The sequence below is a fragment of the Arachis hypogaea genome, chromosome 3 (genome assembly GCF_003086295.3).
Source record: "Arachis hypogaea cultivar Tifrunner chromosome 3, arahy.Tifrunner.gnm2.J5K5, whole genome shotgun sequence".
In the NCBI taxonomy this organism is placed as follows: Eukaryota; Viridiplantae; Streptophyta; class Magnoliopsida; order Fabales; family Fabaceae; genus Arachis; species Arachis hypogaea.
In genome coordinates, this window is record NC_092038.1 from 37,657,168 (window position 1) to 37,680,659 (window position 23,492).

Sequence of the window (23,492 nt, forward strand, 5' to 3'; positions counted from 1 at the left end):
ATCTCATGTCCCTCACTCTTTGTCGTATCCCCCTCCTTTTTTGTCATATTAAAGTGTGTGTTTTGTTGAGAGTAAAACAGATTCTATTAGTTAGCTATGTTAAAGATTCATTCTTGAGGTGCTAGTTGTATTAGTAGTTACTAATTCTGTTACAATGGGTGTATAAATAGTATACTCTAGCTCTCTCTAAAAATGTTTTTCAAGTTTCGTGAATAGAATTCAGTAGTAGTATTTCATCTTATTGATTTTCTTGTTACTTTTAGTTTTAAATAGTGCACAATTGAATTTTTACATCAAGTCTGTGCTTTTCTTCTCTGCATTATTCTGCATTCTTCTTGGCTGTCTTATGGTGCAAGCTAGTCAGAATTCCTTCATGGTATCAAGAGCCTAAGGTGTGAAGATCCATGGCTTTCTCAAAGGTGAACTCAGGAGATAACTCCAACGCCAATGTCAATAACAATTCTAATATCTCCAACATGCAATGAAATTCCTTCAACCAAAGACCCTTCACTCTAATTACTAATAAACTTGGTGTTGGTGAGAAGAATTTCAAAGCCTGGAGACAGTAAGCACTAGCAGCAATTAGAGGACAGGATCTTGAAGATCACCTCTATGCAGATCGTGTACCATCAGAAAATGTTTCTGTCACCAATCAAAATAGCAATCCTGCTGCATCCTCTCATAAGATTTGGAGACAAAACGACAACAACCTCATCTCGTAGTTGCTTGCTTCTATAGAGCCAGAATTCAAGAACAAGATGGTATCTTGCACTTATGCTTATGAAATATGGTTCATCATTGAAGAATACTTTTCCAAGACCATAAAATTCAGAGTGAAACACTCAATCAGAGATCAAGGCTACCAAGAAAAAATGCCTTACAACTTCTGCATACATATCAAAAATCAAACTCCTGACAGATTCAATAGCAGCCCTTGGCAGTCCCTTGACCTGTGAGGAACACATTGAGATCCTTCTTGAAGGACTCAATGAGGATTATTAGATGCTGCTAACAACAGTTAACTCAAAGCTTGAAAACTTTACTCTACCATAATTTGAAGCCCTAATATTACAACATGAGGATATGATTGAAATATTTAGAAATTCAGATAATTTGATGGCTCAAGCTCAGCTCACTCATGCTTCTTTTTCTTTAATTCCTAACATTGCTCAGAATTCTGGAGGAAGAAGAGGTAGGGGTGGTAGGTCTGGTAGAGGAGGAGGTTCTATTCAGGTTCATCAAGACCACAATGTCAGCTTTGGGGCCGAATTGGCCACATTGCATAGCATTGCTATCACAGATTTGATCAAGAACTCCCTACCCTCCCAATCTCTAAATTTTAGACCTTCAACCCCATCTTTATCCTTAGTTGCATCCACCTATTTTGCTGCATCTCCAAACCCAAATTCAACAAATCCACCACCACCTCCATCTTCATCTTTTCATCATCCTATAGCATTCATGGCAGTACCTTCCTCAATATGTGACCCTTCTTAGTATCTAGATACAAGAACTTCACACCATGTGACTCCACATTCATCCAATCTTTTGTCATCATCAGAGTACAATAGGCCTGAACAAGTTAAAGTAGGTATTGTGGCAGGTATGCACATTTCACACATTGGTAATTCTATTCTTTATGATATTAATTCAAAAAGATGGTTCAAACTCCAATTAATTCATACTCCACAAATAACAAAAAATCTTATTTCTGTCTCAAAATTTGCTGAAGACAACCATATATTTTTTTAATTTTATGCTTATATTTGTTTTGTTAAATGCCAGTATACATAGAAGATTCTTTTGCAAGGATATCATAGTGGAGGAATTTATAGATTTATCAATGTTGCTGTTCTAAGATTCACAAAGATGGTTGCTAACACACATGTTATGTCTACTAAATCTTCTTCTTTCACTTTATGGCATAAAAGACTTGGCCATGCATCTAATAAGATTGTTCAGAGAATTCTGATTGATTGTAATATCTAATATTCCGATAAAATTCATGATTCTGTTCCTTCAGTATGTGAAAATTGTGTTGTTGCAAAAATGCATAAATTACCCTTTACAGATTCTGTTTCTACATACAATGCTCCATTGCAACTTGTGTTTTCTTATGTGTGGGGTCCTGCACCTCTAATTTCTCATTTGAGTTTTAGATTTTATCACCTTCATTGATGCCTATTCTAGGTATACATGCACTTATTTACATGTCAATAAATCTCAAGCTTTTTATGCCTTTATGCAGTTTAAATCACTCATGAAAAATCTTACAAATCATAAAATAAAGTCTTTGAACAGGACAGCAACCTGAAGCACCAGAAGACAAACATAGACCTTCAATACGAGCCTTGCAAGCCCACCCAGAGAAGAGTGTAACTATAGCAGAATCCATTTCTGGAGCTGAAACAGATTGGGATATTGTCAGATATAGACTTTTGTTTTTGGATGAAAAATTGTCGGATGAAATTGTGAAATTTCATTTCTTTAAGCAGGCAAATATATTAAAATAGACATATAACCTGCCAACTGCATGTTTCTCAGAAACATCTTTGTTTCTTCTGCAGTTAATGATCCTATCAACCATGGAATGACACGCTCAATCAATTTCAGAGGCATCATGCACAAGCTTTGATACAGAAGTTCGCATTGCCTTTTAAAGCTAAAGTGCTTTCTTGCAAGTGGAAGGACCTATGGAATAGATCAATTAAGCGCATTTAACGTTCCTTGAAAGGTAACTTGTGCTGCAACTATCTTGTCAAAATCACAGAATAAAATTTAATTATGCACTATGAAACAAAAACTTTCAGTGTCATACTTATGATAAAATTCGGTTAATTAACTGATATATACGAGAATTGGTCATATTTATCAACTTTGAACATATGATGCATATCCCACAAACCAAATATATCAATCTTTATGTTGCAGAATAAATCAAATTTGCTAACTAATTCCGAATTTCCAACAAACACCTCCAAACATTATCACATAAACATTTATGACTCACCTGAACTTCTTCATTACGGAAATGTCTCTCTTGGTTTCCATTATATGATCAGCATGTGAGCATAACTTTGAAAAGAATTCAACTTCTGAATTAGATGTTGCTCCTTCACTTTGAATACCTTCAATCAAACACCGGAAGTCATTAAACTGGCCTCCTCTTCTTCAGCATGCTCCTGAAAAAATGACAATTCTCCATCTACTGCTGGAAAAATAACTTTGTCCTCAGCAAAACTGCATTGCCAGGAAAAAATAATCAATACCTCAGACATGGAAGGTTGTCTTTACTATTCAAATAACATCAGATTTACAATACTATAAGTTTGCAGAAAAAATACATACAGTACCATGAATCAAGTATGGAAATTTTTAAAAGAAACATAATTGGGTAAGCTAAACTGAGGTGATACCTATGAAACATACAAACTTCAGCAATGAACTGCAATCTTTGATTAAAAGAGGATAGATTTGTAAAATCCCCTGAACTTTGTTTCTTTCTGGTCTCCACTGCTATCTCACTTAGCTATTTTCTAATTGCATTATGCCAGAGTAATATTCTGGATGTGTTGATGTTAGTCGATGGCACCATATCACTCTGAGCCCCAAACTTAAGGGTACTATCATCCCATTTGGCCAGCTATTTAATACAACAACCCCTAAACCCCACGCTATGCCCAGAACCAACGCGAGTCCAAACAAGGGATGGGCACAAAAAAAATTCCTGTATTGGGTCATTTCTACTGGACAAGTGAAGTAAATAATTTTTAAAACCCAAAAATAGAAACACATATATGGCTTTAGTGTCCTAGAATTTATTAAACCTCTCATCATAAGATTAATTTGGATCTAAGTTCCACCACATTGGCCAATTTGGCATCCTCCCACATTCCAAGATTTAAGAATAGTATTTAAATTCCTTTTAGAATAAGGAGGATCCCTTATTCTCTAATCTCTTTGTAGCCTGTCATTTTCTCATCATTTTAATGAATGTCTTGTTTAATCAAGAAGTAACATTAGTACCTTTAGGATGAAGAATGGCAAAAAGTAAGTCCATTTTGCTATTGCCTTATTCTGGATTTATCTTATAAGGTCCAAGTGGAAATTCAAGGTAAGGACTAGTAAACAAACTTATACCTGCTCCTCTTCCTTTGCCATGTGTTGACTAACTGACGTCTGCAAAGCTCCTGTGCAGGATGCTAACTCTCTAGCAAAACTTTCATCGTTGTGGGTGGAAGAATTTAGCAGCTCAAATAGATGATCAAAAAGATTGTTTTCACCTTGTGTTCAAGAGAATATGTCTTTGCAACATTCTTCACACGTATATCAAGGGCTGGAAAAATCACCAATATTCCAGAATAATATATTTCACTCAGAATGTTCGAAAGCTGAAACCATAGCCGAACAGGATTGATGCAGACAAATTAACAGAATAATCTTTGCCAAAAGTATGAAGGTGTCAAGTAAAGCAATAACAGAAGATTAAGAAATTACTAAACAACACCGGTTTCTTTTTCCACCTACTAACTCTTTCCAAGAGCAATAATAGAAGATTAAGGAAAAACACAGCAATAAATCAAGCGATTTCGGACATGAAAAACTAGAAAATCATAATCGCTGGCAGCAGCGATTACGAAATTGCTCCCCCTGTTATCATAAATATTGAAGCTAGTTATCATACCAGTAGAAATAAGCTTTCGTTGAGCTAGACCAAAGTTTGACCTAAATATATGAAGAGGAAATGGCAGAGACAGAGAACACACAAACAAGAGCACCATTTGGATTCTGTATCGAAAAATGTAATCAGCTATACACCTTTTCTATCTGCAAGGAGAATTCAAAGACACAGTCCAAAAACGAAAAAACTCCCAAAAAAAAAAAACAAAATGCATTGCACAGGTCAAAATGCAGCTTTAACTAAAGAACATATTTTATCCATTGATTAATTAATTAATTGTAATTCATAATCAGATTCAGATGGAAAACTACACGTCAGAGAGAGAGAGAGTATAACTTACAGTGATCGGCCATGTGGAAGGTGGAGAGACTGGCATCGGCGTAGCGGAGCATGGCGTGGACGGCGTCGTATCGGTCGATCGGTCCCAGCCTCCGCTGGTCTGCCACATTCCGTTGAGGCCTCTGCATATGTCGAGGGAATCGTTGCCATTGCTCAATTTACGCGCTGATTCTCGGTCGGGTATAATTAAAATTTTAAAAAGAAAAAAATTAAAACCTAAAATAACACTTTTCTTTTTCATTAACTAAAAGCCCGGATTTGGGTCGGGTATATGTATCCATTTTATAGGGGAACAGAACAAAAAGGATAAGAAACTTATCGCCTGTGCTTCCATAACCCAAGTGAGTTTCAACTGAGGGTCCTCTCGTAAAGCGAAGTTCAGTTGAGATGTCAATAATGTCGATTTGTCCAGCGATATCAGGGTGTTACTGGCGGAGCCCAGATTTGTTGAGCAATCGGGAGTCGAAGTCGTTTCTGAAACTGAAAGCGGGGAGCAGCAGGAGGCCGAGAAGAGCGGTGGTGACGATGAGCATGGAGGCTGGAGTTGGAGTGATGGGCACGAAGCTGGGCATGATGAGCTACTTCGAAGCCGACGGAGAGGTGGTGCCCGTGACGGTGGTGGGCTTCAAGGAAGGCAATATCGTGACGCAGGTGAAGACGGAAGCAACTGACGGATACAGTGCAGTCCAGGTCGGATACCAAAGGGTGAGGGACAGAAAATTGACTAAACCCGAAATGGGTCATCTCCAGAAGGCTGGTGCCATCTCCATGCGCCATCTTCAGGAGTTTCGCCTTCTCTCCGTCGACGCTTTTCAGCCCAACCAGCGTCTCGTCTTCGATCAAATCTTCCAGGAGGGCGATCTTGTTGACGTCTCCGGCACCACCATCGGCAAGGGTTTCCAAGGTTCTTTTCTTTTCTTTTCTTGCTATTTGCTTTTGCTCATTCTCTTAGAGAATCATGCTTTCAAATTCTCAGGCAAAACACTGAATGAAAATATGAAATGCAAGTAAACATAAATGTATATTCTTTTATCCAACGTCTTTAGAATACTCATAAAATTAAGGGAAAATTAACCCTAAGGACTACCTATTATTAAGAAAGACTAAATTACATCAAAATTATTTAAAAATATTTATTTAAATAAAATTTAAGAAGAAAGACCAAATTATTATTTTAAATAGATAATAATACTCTTAATTAATCTTTGGCATTAAATGATTATTTTTCAAATCCTAAATTTCTAAATTCAGTAACCTTAAATTTCTTATTTTTCCTTCGTCAAGAGGTGATGTTCTTTGTGATGGTATTGAAAAAGAAATCCGAAGATCAAGTGAGATAATGGTTTGGATATGCATGATAGTAGCATTCAACCCTCAGCCAGAGGTGAACATTACTTAATTATCTTAAAGTATTGTGCAGGTGGAATCAAGCGTCACAACTTCAAGAGGGGTCTAATGACCCATGGTTCTAAGAGTCACAGACAACTAGGATCAATCGGTGCTGGAACTACACCTGGCCGTGTATACAAGGGAAAGAAGATGCCTGGTAGGATGGGAGGAACCAAGAGGAAGATTAGAAAGCTTAAGATTGTCAAAATTGATAAGGATCTTAATGTGGTTATGATCAAAGGTGCTGTCCCTGGTAAGCCAGGGAATCTTCTGCGAATAACTCCAGCCAAGATTGTTGGGAAGAACATTCCAAAAAATTAATGTCTGTCATGGTTTTTTGTTTTTATCGTTTTTCTTACATTCCTGTTTATTATCTTAGCGTTATTCAATCAAACTCCTCCAAACCTGTCATTCAGCATGTGGGAAGTGCAAATGAACCTTCTCCTAAGGGTAACGAATGGTATTGCTATTTCGGCTAGAAGAAGTGCTCTCGGCAATGAGAACTATTCTGAATTTCTGAGTTGTTCAACCTTGGAGTGATTTACAAATTACAAGTATTCATGTTAAGGCATTAGCCTCGTGAGGCAGTGCATCCATGTTCGGGTTCCTCTACCTTTTAGGATGCACATCAAAGGGCCTAAATAATTTAGTTTAGATCGTGAAAGAAGACAACAGGTAAAACCAAATTAGAAAAGAAAAACTTGCATTAATGTTTGATAGTAATCAAGCCTGAGCCTCTAACCACGTCCCATTCGGGCTATTAAAATAAAAATAGCAAGGCTTTCTTAGACAAACTATTCCTTGTTGCGAGACGACCGCTCCTTCCTTTGGCCTCCAAGGATACGGGAAATTTGCAATCCTCTGCCAAAGGCTTGGTTGAAGAGCATACGTGTTTGAAATTCTGAAACAAAAGGGAACCAAGCAAGAAATGCAACGGGAGTGAACAAAAGCAAACCCATCACATTCTCATAACCACGAGCAAGAGTCTTTACTGATCCCCAGAATCCCGCACGCCATACCACCGGTTTCAATGCTTGTGCAATCTGCAAAATAAAAATAACAATGAAAATCCAAAAGCACGAGACCGGAAAAGAACATACATTTATTTAGTGCGAAGGGGATGGAAAGAGTAATAATAAAGCACCTGCAGCATTCCCCAACCAGTTGGCATGAAGGCAAGAATACAAACGACAATGTCCAGCATTGTCATGTGCTGAAGGGCAATCAAAGTGACAAGAATGACACAAAAGTTAGGAATATCAATCCCTTGATTAGTCGGAAGACAAGCTGAAAATTTGCACTGAATTTCCGCCTCCCAACAGATACCGTCTGAAACAAGAGAAAAGGAAATCAGAAACTCTTAGATCATCAGAAAGTAGCAGTTGCATTCCATTGTCTAAAACACAAAAGAGACTTTCACTATAAATGCATAACCAAAGGCTGCAGCTAGATATAGAACAAAAAATACACCAAAAAAAAACAAACATGCAGAATTATATGAATTATGATATGCAGCTATAGGACAGAAAGCAAGGTGCTACTAACCTTCATCACAAACAATATCACAAAGATCACCAACCATGAAATGCCATATACCTGATTAGCCAAAGAAAGAATATACGTTATTCCACTCAACTTGCAAGTTTGAGGTGAGATAAAATACAGGAACAGGGAACAACAAAGGTTAAGACTTACCAGAAAACTTTTTGGGTTCCTTTTAGTGATATTTAAGTGATATACAAGACCATACTGGTAAATAAAAAATCGCAATGATAACAGTATCTCCACTATAATTCCCCGCAGTCCTGAATGTTGGAGATGTTCTTGTTCCTCTTCCCACCAAGATTCCCAACTTTTTTCAGGTGGTACACCTATACCTCCACGGTTACTAATCCATTTATTCCAATCAGTCAAATCATCAACAATCTTTTGCCATTCAAAGCCAGATGGATTAAACAGGAAGGGAGCGAAGAGCCAGGTTCCCACCATAACCACATTATTGATATGGTAATCAAGATAAATGCAACAGCACTTCTATAACTATGACCAAATAGTTCGTATACTACGAGCAATATCATGAGCTCAAGACCCTTAACGAAGTGGCTGCGAGAGTACAGTCTATAGTTGTCGGCAAACTTGGCATGAAAAACAACAATCCCTCAGCCAGTTGGTCTATATTTTGCGCCTCCATGGAGCAATGTCCTTCCAAAATAGCGAGTCTTTGTCCCAAGCGAAAAAGTGAAGAACACAGGGGCCAAATGCAATTGCATTAATATGAACTCACTAAGTGCTGTTCGAAAGCCTCTTTCCAAGCCAATTTCCATCAGCATGGGCAAAGCCATTAAAAATCCTATTTGAACAAATGATTGAGAAGCAAGAGCCACTTGAAGAGGATTATTGTCTCGAATGGCTTTCTGCGTAGTCAAACCTCTTTCAAGCCCGCTCAGAAAAAGATAGAGACGACCATAGAGGAATACATATACAGTGAGAACAGTTATCTGCACAAAGTTAGGGGAGCTGTTCAGAAGCCATGGTATAGAAAAACTAAAAATGGGGTAAAAAAATAACTAGAGCGCATCATCAGTGAGTGTTTGCTAGCATGGTAGTTCTACTGATCTTTAAAAGTTCAGGAGTTGCCATTATGTGTTTGCCGAGACAAACGTGCACATGCATGCTTTTTTTTTTTAGATCGGCTCCCCTAATTGACCAGGTAAAAGAAAGAACTGCATAATATGTTACTGAAATTCAAATCATGTGATTACATAAGAGAGTGCTGAAATAAAATCCAACTGTGGTGAAGTAACAGGACAGCATTCTGAAGAAATCAAAACGATGTCCAAGTCGGTATATGTCTCGACTTAGTGTTTGTTCTCCATTTCCATTAGCTATCTTAGCTTCAAACATAGAAATCTGGTTGAGACCCACATCTCTTCCCTTCCCAACTTGTATGTACTCATGATGAGTAACATTGCCTTCCCGCAGTGTAGAGTTGAATCCTGGTGGAAAAGAAAACAAAAAATAGAACTGCAGATAAAAATCCAATAGTAAAGACGGCATTGCAAGAAGATAAATTAAAAAAACAAAACAAAACACCAACAACACAACATCAGCAACTATAATAAGATGAAAGTTTTAGAACAATAAGACAACAACATCCAAGGTGTTTCTGATCAAAATTAAAGCTACCCTTGTTCTAAGTACCTATTTCAATTCCAATTAACTCAGTTCAAAACAAAATTAAAAGACATAAAGCAAAGAAAAGGATATAACAAAAATCTAATTGCAGAAGTAAGGATATTTATTTTTAATGTGTATTTTATATTAGTGGCTGATTTTAGTATATACCTAGCATGGTTAAATTGAGATACAGTGATAAATTATCACATAAAAAGAAAAATGTATAAATGTAAATAATCAATGAAGATAAAATAAAAATAAATGGACAGTCAATGAAAATTTTATCAAAAGAAAAAAAAAGGTGAGCTCAAAATCTATAAGGTTATATTTTAGAAAGGTTTGTTATGTTTATCATACCATATGCTAGTTTGATGTGCATAAAGTGAGTGGAGATAACGGCTCAAAGATAATGATTTCCGTCAGCGGCTACGCATTTCTTGTGAAGAGCTCTACAAAATCCATCCAAAAAATTCTAGAGATAAGCTAGAAATTCTCCTAATTTTTCTCTCCAAAATTTCGGGTACCTAGAGTTTTTGATTAAGTAAGTTTTTGTTATTCTTGATGTTTAGGTTCACTCTAATTCTTGCTTAGCTTTGGGTTTTGCCATCCAAATCTGTTGGGAAAGGTAAGTGCTTTTTATCTCTTGTGAACTTTTGATTTATGTTGAGCCCTAGGTTGATTTTGTGGGGATTTATATGTATATAGCTTGATTATTGTGAGTTTGGGGCTTGTTGGTGCTTGTTGGAGCTACATTGGTGGTTGCATTTTGGTTGAAAGCTCATTTGGTTCATATTAGAAATCGGCCAAGGTATGGTTTCGGTTTTCTTTATGTAGTATATAATATTCATGGACACTTAAGCTAGTGACCCAAAAGATAGGATTGGATTTGACTGGTTGATGAGTGGTTGAATGATATTGTATGATGATGTTTGATGAAATGATGATTTTGAGTTTGATATTGATGATTAATAGTGGTATGATGAGGATAAATGATTTGGAAAGTTGAGGAGTGAATTATGTTTATAAGTGTGATATTGGTATTGATTGATTGGTAATGTAGTTGAAAAATTATTAATGAAGTTTGACATATGAGATATATTGATATTGATGTTGTGGATAAGAAAAAGTGAAGGAAAATGTGGTAAGTTTGGTGTAATATGATACAGGGGTTGATTTTGATGAAAAGTGGAGTTTGGAATGGTTTGGTTTGGTTTTGGTTGTGTTTTGCAAAGCAATTGTGAAAATTGTGATTTTGGGTAAAAGTGAAATTTTAGTGAACATTGTCTGATCATAACTTTTGCCTCGGTTTTAAAAATTAGTTGAAATTTGTTTATAATTAAAGATCTTTGAAAATCCTTTAAATCGGTATAAAGTTTGTGCAATTTGGAGTTTTGAAGAGGAAGTTATGACCATTCAAAGTTGGTGTTGAAAATTTGGAAATTTTGCAAAGTTATAGAATTCTGAGTTTTCTGGTATGTGCGTACGCACAGCCTTGTGCGCACGCACATTCTGCGAAAATTGTGACCTGTGCGTACGCACAGACCTACGCGTCTGCACACATAGAGGCAAGCAATCTGCCTGCAGTGCTGGCACAGCTTGTGCGCGCGCACACCAATGAAAAAATTGCAACCTGTGCGTACGCACACTTTTAAAAAATTTCCTGGGCATGCGAACACACACTCCTGTGCGGACGCATACGCCCTGTTTCTCAAATTTTGCTTTGTTTTCAACTATTTTACCTTCCCGACGAGGTTATAAATTTCTATAACACCTTTTTAAGACGGTTGGACATATTTTTGGGTGCTCAAACATGGGAAATGGTTTAAGGGTTTTAGACACTATTATTTGGAAAAAGTTAGCAAACGAAGTACTAGGTTTCTGTTGTTTTGGGAAAGGCTTGATGACGTATGATGAATGGTTGATGAAAGAAATGCGAAATCAAGGAACTGAAATATGAATGAACAGTGGTTGAAAAGAGTTTAGGACTCTGAATGAAGTGATGGATTCATCTTGTACTAAAAATGTTTTGAAAACCACTGTACCACTTTTTCATTGAGATTATGAGATCATATGCGCCCGGCAGGGGCCAAGGTTAGATCCCGCCTGTCGAGGTAGCGGCGGCAACAGCGTAAGGGCGGTGGTTCGTCCGGCTTGCGCTTAGATGTGAGGTCGGAGGCAATAGATCCCGCTCGCATCCCTTCGGATCATCAGAGCGTGCAGGCGCAAAATCCTGGATAGTGATCCGAGCACTATATCTCGGGGGTTCCCACACCATGAATTCGAAGGGCAACACCTCCATGGAGATGTGTCGGGTTGGTAGTTGAACCGACAATGTGATATCATAGCCAGTAGGGCAAGCATTCATCATGTGCATTTTCTACCTGTTTGTATGCTTTGCCGACTTGATATTGTTTTCCCTATCTGTTTAACATGTCTAATTGCTACTTGTATTAGTTGTTGTATATGCCTCTACTTGTGTTGTATATACTTGTGCCTTTACTGGGGTTGAGGAGGTTTGGAAGGCAGTGGTGACGGGATCGCATGGTGGTTCGGTTGGTGAAGGCTGTGGGACAGCGGTGTTTGATTAGAATAGAAATCCCCTAAGATAGAATACCCTTATATGGTACTTGGTGCACGAAAATTACTTCACACTATGTAATTCCACACAACTAACCAGCAAGTGCACTGGGTCGTCCAAGTAATACCTTACGTGAGTAAGGGTCGAATGCCACGGAGATTGTTGGTTTGAAGCAAGCTATGGTTATCTTATTATTCTTAGTCAGGATACCAATTGTGATTATCAGTTGACTTGCAAATGAACAAGAGGACATGGATTAATTGATACGAAATTAGAATAAAAATTGTAAATAATGTTGAAAAATTCGAAATACTTATTATGCAATAATGGAGAATATGTTGGAGTTTTGGAGATGCTTTGTCTTCTGAATTCCTGTAACATAATGCTTCCTCACTTTCAAAAGTGCAAAGTCCCTTCCATGGCAAGCTGTATGTAGGGTGTCACCGTTGTCAATGGCTACTTCCCATCCTCTCAGTGAAAATGGTCCAGATGCTCTGTCACAGCACGACTAATCATCTGTTGGTTCTCGATCATGTCGGAATAAGATCCATTGATCCTTTTGTGTCTGTCACTACGCCCAACACTCGCGAGTTTGAAGCTTGTCACAACCATTCAATCCTTAAATCCTACTCGGAATACCACAGACAAGGTTTAGACTTTCCGGATTCTCATGAATGCCGCCATCAATTCTAGCTTATACCACGAAGATTCTGATTAAGGAATTTAAGAGATATTTGTTCAATCTAATGTAGAACGAAGGTGGTTGTCAGACACACGTTCATGGATTGAGGAAGGTGATGAGTGTCACGGATCATCACCTTCTTTATAGTGAGGCGCGAATGAACATCTTAGATAGGAACAAGCATGTTTGAATGGAAAACAGAAATAATTGCATTAATTCATCGAGACGCTGCAGAGCTCCTCACCCCTAACAATGGAGTTTAGAGACTCATGCCGTCAAAGAGTATAAAATTCAGATCTAAAAATGTCATGAGATACAAAATAAGTCTCTGAAAGTTGTTTAAATACTAAACTAGTAACCTAAGTTTACAGAAAATGAGTAAACTAAGATGGATAGTGCAGTGTGTGCTGGGGCTGAGACTTAAGCTTCTCACGTGCCTGGGCTGTTTCTGGAGTTGAACGCCAGGTTGTAACCTGTTTCTGGCATTGAACTCCAACTTGTAACCTGTTTCTGGCGCTGAACGCCAGACTGCAACATGGAACTGGCGTTGAACACCAGTTTACGTTGTCTATTTTCACGCAAAGTATGGACTATTATATATTGCTGAAAAGCCCTGGATGTCTACTTTCCATTCCAATTAAGAGCGCGCTAATTGGACTCCTGTAGCTCAAGAAAATCCATTCTGAGTGCAGAGAGTTCAGAATCCAACAGCATCAGCAGTCCTTTTTCAGCCTGAATCAGATTTTTGCTCAGCTCCCTCAATTTCAGCCAGAAAATATCTGAAATCACAGAAAAACACACAAACTCATAGTAAAGTCCAGAAATATGATTTTTGCCTAAAAACTAATAAAAATCTACTAAAAACTAACTAAAACATACTAAAATCTACATAAAATTACCCCAAAAAGCGTATAAAATATCCGCTCATCACAACACCAAACTTAAACTGTTGTTTGTCCTCAAGCAACTAGATAAATAAAATAGGATAAAAAGAAATTAAGAAGTAATAATATCTTAGAGTTTCAAGTGAAGCTCAGATTCTAATTAGATGAGCGGGACTAGTAGCTTTTTGCTTCTGAACAGTTTTGGCATCTCACTTTATCCTTTGAAATCCAGAATGATTGGCATCCATAGGAACTTAGAATTCAGATAGTATTATTGATTCTTCTAGTTTAGTATGTTGATTCTTGAACACATTTACTTGATGAGTCTTGGCCGTAGCCCTAAGCACTTTGTTTTCCAGTATTACCACCGGATACATAAATGCCATAGACACATAACTGGGTGAAACTTTTCAGATTGTGACTTAGCTTTGCTAAAGTCTCCAATTAGAGGTGTCCAGAGTTCTTAAGCACAATCTTTTGCTTTGGATCACGACTTTAACCACTCAGTCTCAAGCTTTTCACTTAGACCTGCATGCCACAAGCACATGGTTAGGGACAACTTGATTTAGCCGCTTAGGCCTGGATTTATTTCCTTGGGCCCTCCTATCCATTAATGCTCAAAGCCTTGGATCCTTTTCACCCTTGTCTTTTGGTTTTAAGGGTTATTGGCTTTTCTTTTTCTTTATCCAATGATTCCCTCTTTTTTTTGCCACTTTTTTTTTCACTGCTTTTTCTTGCTTCAAGAATCAATTTCATGATTTTTCATATCATCAATAATATTTTTCTTGTTCATCATTCTTTCAAGAGCCAACAAAAATATTTTTATTTCATCATTCTTTCATGAAATTCAACATAAAAAAATGCACTGTTCAAGCATTCATTCAGAAGACAAAAAGTATTGTCACCACATATAATTAATTAGAATTTTCCTTATTAAGAACTCGAAATTAAAGTGTCTCTTTATTCTAAAAATCTACTATTTTATTCATGTTTAATGATGATGAGAAAAATAAATTATAGCTTAATTGAAAATAAAATCAAAATAGATATACTAATTACTACTACTCCTATATAACTTCAAAGGTAAATTCCTATAAGAACAACTATCACATAATTAAAGCTAAGATTAGGACTCAACAACCTTTATTTTGAGAACTGGATGTTCCTCTAGTCTGTGGGGTGCTTGGTCCTTCAAAAGATAGTTTTTGACGCTTCAGTTCCTTTAAGTCACGCCTTTGCTCTTCTTGTTCCCCAAGTAATTTGTAAAGCATGCTATTTTGATTATTTTGTTCTTCTTTTATTTGGTCTATAACTTCTTGCAACTTGGTAACAGATGCTTCAAGATGCTCCCAGTACTCAAATTGAGAAAATTCCGGGAGAAATTCCTGTGCTCTCCTCTTGATGGGGTCATCCTGCACTTGTTATTTTTCCATTGATATTTTGGTGATTGGTCGCTCAACTAAGATATACTCAGTTATTCCCATCTTCGCTCCAGCATTTTTGCAGAGCATAGAAATTAAGCTTGGATAAGCTAATTTGGCATCTTTGGAGTTTTTATTTGCGATTATGTAAAGTTTACATGAAATTAGCTGATGAACTTCTACTTCTCTTCCCAACATAATGCAGTGGATCATCACTACTCTTTTAATGGTGACTTCAGAACGGTTGCTAGTGGGCAGTATAGAATGCCCAATGAAGTCCAGCCAGCCTCTGGCGACTGGTTTGAGATCTTCTCTCTTGAGTTGATTTGGGACGCCCTTGGTGCTGGTGGTCCACCTGGCTCCAGGGATGCATATATCCTCTAGAATCTTGTCCAAGCCCTTATTTGTTCTCATCATTTTCCTATAAAAGGAGTCTGGGTCATCTTTCAGCTGAGGTAGCTTAAAGATCTCCCTGATTTTATCAGGGTGGATGTGAACAATCTTTCCTCTGACCAAGGTCCAATAGTCATAGAGAGCAGTTCCAGATATTCTCTGCCTGTCTGTTTGCCACAGATTAGCATAGAATTCATGAACCATGTTTCTTCCCACCTTTGTTTCAGGATTAGCTAGGATTTTCCAGCTCCTGTTTCAAATTTGCTCTTGGATCTCCGGATATTCATCTTCTTTCAGATCGAATTTGACTTCCGGGATCACTGACCTTAGACCCATTATTTTGTAGTAATGGTCCGAATGTTCTTTGGTTAAGAACGTTCCTTGATTCCAAAGTGGTTTTGGAATACTCTCTTTCTTGCCTCTTGGAGTGGGTTATTTTCCTTTAGGAGCCATGATCTTAATGGGTATGATTTAGTGATCACGGATAAACACACCAAACTTAGAGGTTTGCTTGTCCTCAAGCAAAAGAAAAGAAAGGAGAGGGATAGAAGGAGAGCTAGTTTTCGAATTGTTGAGGAGAAGAGGGAGGTCGAATGTGGATTTAAAGGGAGGGGGTGGGTTTTCAAAAATTTTGAAGAAAGATAAGATAGAAGATATGATTTGTAAAAGATAAATATGATAGGAAAGGATATAATTGAAATTTGAAAAGATATAGAAGATATTTGAAAAAGATAAATCTGAATTTTTTATTTTGAAAAAGATTTTAAAAGATAATTGAGTTTTTAAAAAAATTTGAAAAAGAGTTGGATTGGATTTGAAAAGGATTTGTGTTTATGAATTAAGATACATTTGATATTTTTGAAAAAAGGGATTTTAGAAATTAGGATTAAAATTTTTGGAATTGAAGGATGAGAGTTTGTAACATGTTTATGCAAGAAATCATGAATTGGAATATAAAAATTTTGAAAAATGTGAATTAAAAACGAAATTACCTCCTCCCCACAATCCTGGCGTTAAATGCCCAAACACTGCATGTTTTGGGCGTTTAACGCCCATGTGCAGCTTCTCCTGGGCGTTCAACGCCCAGCTGTTGCTTCTTTCTGGCGTTGAACGCCAGGAACTCCTTTGTCACTGGGCGTTTTTTGAACGCCCAGGACGCTGTAAATCTGGCATTAAACGCCCAGAAGGTGCTTCTTTCTGGCGTTCAAAGCCCAGAAGATGCTCCTTTCTAGCATTTAACGCACAGATGGCTATCCTTACTGGCGTTCAACGCCCAAAACAGCTTTTACTGGCTTTTTCAAACCAGTGAGCTTCCTTTTTGCTGTTTTATCCTCTGAATCCTTCTGTAACTCTGTGAACTCAAGAAATTGCTATTTTACCTTGAAGATCATTGACATAAACCTGTAAAAATCAATTAATTAACAAATAAGCCTTGTAAATGGCTGGGTTGCCTCCCAACAAGCGCTTCTTTATTGTCTTTAGCTGGACTATTACTGAGCTTTAATCAAGTCTCAGTTTTGAGCATTCTTGCTCAAAATTGCTTTCAAGATAATGTTTAACTCTCTGTCTATTAACAATGAACTTTTTGTTAGAATCATTATCCTGAAGCTCCACGTATCCATATGGTGACACGCTTGTAATCACATATGGAACTCTCCACTGGGATTTCAATTTCCCGGGAAATAATCTGAGCCTAGAATTAAACAGCAGAACTTTCTGCCCTGGCTCAAAGACTCTGGATGACAATTTCTTATCATGCCATTTTTTGCTTTCTCTTTGTAAATTTTTGCATTCTCGAAAGCATTGAGTCTGAATTCCTCTAGCTCATTTAACTGGAGCAATCGTTTTTCTCCAGCTAACTTGGCATCAAGGTTTAGGAATCTGGTTGCCCAGTAGGCCTTATATTCCAGTTCCACTGGCAAGTGACAGGCCTTTCCATACACAAGCTGGTATGGAGAGGTCCCTATAGGAGTCTTGAATGCAGTTCTGTATGCCCACAGAGCATCATCCAAGCTTCTTACCCAATCCCTTCTACGGTTAATCACAGTCCGTTCCAGGATTCTTTTAAGTTCTCTATTAGAGACTTCAGCTTGCCATTTGTCTGTGGATGATATGGAGTGGCTACCCTGTGGCTAACTCCATATCGAACCAAAGCAGAGTCAAGCTGTTTATTGCAGAAATGAGTGCCCCCATCACTAATTAGTACTCTAGGGATACCAAATCTGTTGAAGATGTGTTTCTAGATGAATTTCAGCACTGTCTTAGTATCATTAGTGGGTGTTGCTATAGCTTCCACCCATTTGGATACATAATCCACTGCCACCAAAATATAAGTGTTTGAGTATGATGGTGGGAATGGCCCTATGAAGTCAATACCCCATACATCAAATAACTCAATCTCCAAGATCCCTTGTTGAGGCATGGCATAACTGTGAGGCAGATTGCCAGATCTTTGGCAACTGTCACAATTAAGTACAAACACTCGGGAGTTTTATAGAGAGTAGGCCAGTAGAAGCCACATTGGAGGACTCTTGTGGCTGTTCGCTCACTTCCAAAATATCCTCCATACTGTGATCCATGGCAGTGCCAAAGGATATTCTGTGCTTCTTCTTTAGGCACCCATCTACGGATTACTCCGTCTGCACATCTCTTGAAGAGATATGCTTCATCCCAAAGATAGTACTTTACATCCGTGATCAATTTCTTTGTTTGCTGCCTACTGTACTCTTTGGGTATGAATCTTACTGCCTTGTAGTTTGCAATGTCTGCAAACCATGGCACCTCCTGGATGGCAAAGAGTTTCTCATTCGGAAAGTTTTCAGAGATCTCAGTAAAAGGGAGGGACGCCCCTTCTACTGGTTCTATTCGGGACAGGTGATCTGCTACTTGATTCTCTGTTCCTTTTCTATCTCTTATTTCTATATCAAACTCTTGCAGAAGCAACACCCATCTTATGAGTCTGGGTTTTGAATCCTGCTTTGTGAGTAGATATTTAAGAGCAGCATGGTCAGTGTACACAATCACTTTTGATCCTACTAAATAAGATCTAAACTTGTCAATGGCGTAAACCACTGCAAGTAACTCTTTTTTTGTGGTTGTGTAGTTCTTCTGTGCGTCATTTAGAACACGACTGGCATAATAAATGACGTGCAGAAGGTTGTCATGCCTTTGTCCCAACACTGCTCCAATGGCATGGTCACTGGCATCACACATTAATTCAAATGGTAATGTCCAGTCTGGTGCAGAGATGACTGGTGCTGTGACCAGCTTAGCTTTCAGAGTTTCAAATGCCTGCAGACACTTTTTATCAAAGATAAATGGCGTGTCAGCAGCTAGCAGATTACTCAGAGGTTTGGCATTTTTTGAAAAATCCTTTATAAACCTCCTATAAAATCCTGCATGCCCCAGAAAGCTTCTGATTGCCTTAACATTGGCAGGTGGTGGTAATTTTTCAATTACCTCTACCTTAGCTTGATCCACTTCTATTTCCTTGTTCGAAATTTTGTGCCCAAGGACAATTCCTTCAGTCACCATAAAGTGACATTTCTCCCAGTTTAAAACCAGGTTAATCTCTTGACACCTCTTTAGAACAAGTACTAGATGGTCAAGACAGGAGCTGAATGAGTCTCCAAATACTGAAAAGTCATCCATGAAGACTTCCAGAAATTTTTCCACCATATCAGAGAAAATTGAGAGCATGCATTTTTGAAAGGTTGCAGGTGCATTGCACAAATCAAATGGCATCCTTCTGTATGCAAATACTCCAGATGGACATGTGAATGCTGTTTTCTCTTGATCCTGGGGATCTACTGCAATTTGATTATAACCTGAATATCCATCCAGGAAGCAGTAGTATTCATGACCTGCTAGTCTTTCTAGCATCTGGTCTATGAAGGGTAAAGGAAAATGATCTTTTCTGGTAGCTGTATTGAGCCTTCTATAATCAATACACATACGCCACCCTGTAACTGTTCTTGTAGGAACCAGTTCATTTTTTTCATTATGAACCACTGTCATGCCACCTTTCTTAGGGATGACTTGAACAGGGCTTACCCAGGGGCTATCAGAAATAGGATAAATAATCTCAGCCTCTAGTAATTTAGTGACCTCCTTCTGCACCACCTCCTTCATGGCTGGATTCAGCCGCCTCTGTGGTTGAACCACTGGCTTAGCATCACCCTCCAATAGGATCTTGTGCATGCATCTGGCTGGGCTAATGCCCTTAAGATCACTAATGGACGATCCAAGAGCTGTCTTGTGTGTTCTTAGCACTTGAATTAGTGCTTCCTCTTCCTGTGGCTCTAAGGTAGAGCTTATGATTACAGGAAAGGTATCACCTTCTCCCAGAAATGCATATTTCAGGGATGGTGGTAATGGTTTGAGTTTGGGTTTGGGAGGTTTCTCCTCTTCCTGAGGGATTTTCAGAGGTTCTATTATTCTCTCTGGTTCCTCCAGATCAGGCTGAACATCTTTAAAGATATCCTCTACCTCTGATTCGAGACTCTCAGTCATATTGACCTCTTTTACCAGAGAGTCAATGATATCAATGCTCATGTAGTCATTTTGGGTGTCTGGATGTTGCATGGCTTTTACAACATTCAACTTAAACTCATCCTCATTGACTCTCAGGGTTACTTCCCCTTTTTGGACATCAATGAGGGTTCGTCCAGTTGCTAGGAAAGGTCTTCCTAGAATGAGAGTTGCACTCTTGTGCTCCTCCATTTCCAACACCACAAAGTCAGTGGGAAAGGCAAATGGCCCAACCTTGACAATCATGTCTTCAATCACGCCTGATGGGTGTTTAATGGAACCATCAGCAAGTTGGAGACATATCCGGGTTTATTTGACTTTATTAGTCAACCTAAGCTTTTTGATAGTAGATGTAGGTATTAGATTGATACTTGCCCCAAGATCACATAGAGCTTGCTTGGTACAAGTACCTTCTAATGTGCATGGTATCATAAAGCTTCTGGGATCTTTAAGCTTCTCAGATAAGCTTTTCAGAATGACTGCACTACATTCTTTAGTGAGGTAGACTTTTTCAGTTTTCCTCCAATCATTCTTTTGACTTAAGATCTCTTTCATGAACTTAGCATAAGAGGGTATTTGCTTAAGTGCCTCTGCAAACGGAATCTTTATTTCAAGAGTCCTGAGATAGTCTGCAAAGCGGGCAAATTGCTTATCATGTTTTGCTTGGCGGAGTTTCCGAGGATAAGGCATTTTGGCTTTGTATTCCTCAACCTTAGTTGCTGCAGGTTTATTGCCTACAGATGTGGGTTGAGAAGCCTTTTTAGAAGGATTGTTATCAGCACTTGTATGTGTCTGATCTCCCACTGGTATTTGAATGCCAGGAGTGGAAGCTGGAGTGGCGTTAGACGCTAACTCCTTATCTGTTTCTGGTGTCTGAACGCCAGAACTGTGCTTCCTTTGGGTGTTCAATTCCAATTCCTTGCTTGTTTTTGGCGTTGAACTCCAGGATTGAGCATGGTTTGGGCGTTCAACGCCAGCTTTCCACCCATTCTCTGGCGTTTGAGCGCCAGAATTATTCTTCTCTGGGCACTTACTGTCCTCAGAGGGATTTTGGTTAGTTTGCTCATTTCTTGGCTTCCTGCTATCTTGAAGTGAGCTATTTAATGTTTTCCCACTTCTTAATTGAACTGCTTGGCACTTTTCTGTTATTTGTTTTGATAATTGCTATTCTGTTTGCTTCAACTGTACTTCCATATTCATATTAGCCATTCTTGTTTCTTGTAGTATCTCCTTGAATTCGGCTAGCTGTTTTGTTAGAAAATCCAGTTGCTAATTGAATTCAGTAACTTGTTCTGTTGGACTGAGTTCAGCAGTTACTATTTTAGCCTCTTCGTTGATGGAAGGTTCACTACTTAGGTACAGATGCTGATTTCTGGCAACTGTATCAATAAGCTCTTGAGCTTCTTCTATTGTCTTTCTTATGTGTATAGATCCACCAGTTGAGTGGTCTAGAGAAATCTGAGCTCTTTCTGTAAGCCCATAGTAGAAAATGTCTAACTGCACCCACTCTGAAAACATTTCAGAGGGGTATTTTCTTAGCATCTCTCTGTATCTCTCTCAGGCATCATAAAGGGATTCATTATCTCCTTGTTTGAAGCCTTGGATGCTCAGTCTTAGCTGTGTCATCCGTTTTGGAGGAAAATAGTGATTCAGGAATTTTTCTGATAGCCGTTTTCATGTCTTTATGCTGTCCTTAGGTTGGTTATTTAACCACCTCTTAGCTTGGTCTTTTACAGCAAATAAAAATAGTAACAATCTGTAGACATCCTGATCTACTTCCTTATCATGTACTGTGTCAGCAATTTGTAAAAATTGTGCCAGAAACTCTATAGGTTCTTCCTGTGAAAGACCGGAATAATGGCAACTTTGTTGCACCATGATAATGAGTTGAGAATTCAACTCAAAACTACTAACTCCAATGTAGGGTATACATATACTACTCCCATATGAAGCAGTAGTGGGGTTAGCATATGACCCCAGAGTCCTTCTGGACTGTTCAATTCCACTTAGGTCCATGTTGGAGTAAAGGAGGTAATGTGGATTTAAATTTTTTTTTTGAATATTGGAAATTAAAAGGAAGATAAAATAGAATGAATGAAAAATTAAATAAAAATTCAAAAATTAGAAAACCAAATAAAATAAATAAAAAAATTGAAAACGGAAATAATTAATTAATTGAAAAGATTTGAAAAATTTTGGATATAATTTTCGAAAATTGAAGAGAGAGAAAAAGTGGTTAGGAAGTTTTGAAAATGATATGATTTTAAAAAATTTGACCAAGTCAACCAAAAGGATTTGAAAATAATGAATAATTAAAGGAAAAGATGTTTTTTTATTTTTGAAATTTTATGATGAAAGAGAAAAACACACAAAAGACACAAGACTTAAAAATTTTTAGATCTAATGCTCCTTATTTTCGAAAATTTTGGAGGGAAAACACCAAGAAATACAAAACTTAAAAATTTTAAGATCAAAACACAAGGAAGACTCAAGAACACCTTGAAGATTCACAAGAACACCAAGAACAAAAGAAAGAACACCAAACTTAAAATTTTTAGAAAATCACAATAAAATTTTCGAAAATTAAAGAAAGATTAACAAGAAAACACCAAACTTAAAGTTTGGCACAAGATTTAATCAAAGAAAATTTTTTTTTGAAAAAAAAGTTTTAAAAGGAAGATACCCAATTGCCAAGAACATAAGCCAACGCTCTAGCCAACTGAGCTATAAATGTAATGTGTTTTAATATTGTATATAAAAAATATATTTTTTAAAAACTAATATTTTGAAAAAGCACAAGGAAAACACAAAAAAATACACAAAATAGGAAAAATCAAAGATCAAACAAGAACAATTTGACAAGAACAATTTGAAGATCAAGAAAAAATAAAGAACACAAATTCAAAAATTTCAAGGAAAATATGAAATATGCAATTGACACCAAACTTAAAGTATAAAACTAAACTCACATAAAAATTAAAAATTAATAAGGAAAAATAATATTTTTGAAAAATTTTTGAAAAGAAAATAAAGGACTCAGATTTAATGACTCTATAGCATCAAAAATAAATTATTCCTAATCTAAGCAACAAAATAAACCTTTAGTTGTTCAAACTTGAACAATCCCCGGCAACGGCGCCAAAAACTTGGTGCACAAAAATTACTTCACACTATGTAATTCCGCACAACTAACCAGCAAGTGCACTGGGTCATCCAAGTAATACCTTACGTGAGTAAGGGTCGAATCCCACGGAGATTGTTGGTTTGAAGTAAGCTATGGTTATCTTATTATTCTTAGTCAGTATACCAATTGTGATTATCAGTTGACTTGCAAATGAACAAGAGGACATGGATTAATTAATACGAAATTGGAATAAAAATCGTAAATAATGTTGAAAAATTCGAAATACTTATTATG

At 37.5% G+C, this 23,492-nt stretch overlaps 2 protein-coding genes and 1 pseudogene across 16 annotated transcripts; 1 reads left to right on the forward strand and 2 right to left on the reverse strand.

The window, feature by feature from the left end:
* Positions 1–209: 209 nt before the first annotated feature.
* LOC112790301 (zinc finger protein BRUTUS-like) lies at positions 210–6,605 on the reverse strand. Of its 15 annotated transcripts, XM_072232819.1 has the most exons (7): positions 5,022–5,161; positions 4,685–4,827; positions 4,141–4,391; positions 3,011–3,240; positions 2,523–2,691; positions 2,311–2,403; positions 779–1,573 (listed from the first exon to the last, which is right to left on the reverse strand). In XM_072232819.1, exons 5-7 carry the CDS (start codon positions 2,620–2,622, stop codon positions 1,494–1,496), a joined length of 273 nt encoding a protein of 90 aa, XP_072088920.1. In that variant the 5' UTR covers positions 2,623–2,691; positions 3,011–3,240; positions 4,141–4,391; positions 4,685–4,827; positions 5,022–5,161; the 3' UTR covers positions 779–1,493. The 15 variants fall into 15 exon arrangements, 6 of the variants coding, with proteins under 6 accessions (XP_072088918.1, XP_072088917.1, XP_072088920.1 ...); XR_011879811.1 differs by lacking the exon at positions 4,685–4,827 and having other exon boundaries at positions 210–972; positions 4,141–4,336; positions 5,022–5,214; XM_072232817.1 differs by lacking the exon at positions 4,685–4,827 and having other exon boundaries at positions 210–1,573; positions 4,141–4,336; positions 5,022–5,214.
* On the forward strand, positions 5,408–6,938 carry LOC112790300 (large ribosomal subunit protein uL3c). Its single transcript, XM_025832631.3, has 2 exons — positions 5,408–5,924; positions 6,441–6,938. The coding sequence occupies exons 1-2, from the start codon at positions 5,408–5,410 to the stop codon at positions 6,728–6,730; spliced, it is 807 nt and encodes a 268-aa protein (XP_025688416.1). The 3' UTR covers positions 6,731–6,938.
* A 265-nt stretch (positions 6,939–7,203) lies between these two features.
* LOC112776296 (callose synthase 3-like) lies at positions 7,204–9,761 on the reverse strand (annotated as a pseudogene).
* Between the last annotated feature and the right edge of the window lie 13,731 nt (positions 9,762–23,492).

Coding starts and splice junctions, on each gene's coding strand:
- LOC112790300 (XM_025832631.3), top strand. CDS start 5,408: ATGTCAATAATGTCGATTTGTCCAGCGATATCAGGGTGTTACTGGCGG. Junction 5,925..6,440: donor CATCGGCAAGGGTTTCCAAG/GTTCTTTTCTTT, acceptor AGTATTGTGCAG/GTGGAATCAAGCGTCACAAC.
- LOC112790301 (XM_072232817.1), bottom strand. CDS start 2,622: ATGATGCCTCTGAAATTGATTGAGCGTGTCATTCCATGGTTGATAGGA. Junction 2,404..2,522: donor GAGAAACATGCAGTTGGCAG/GTTATATGTCTA, acceptor AATCTGTTTCAG/CTCCAGAAATGGATTCTGCT. Junction 1,574..2,310: donor TTTGTCTTCTGGTGCTTCAG/GTTGCTGTCCTG, acceptor TAACTTGTTCAG/GCCTATTGTACTCTGATGAT.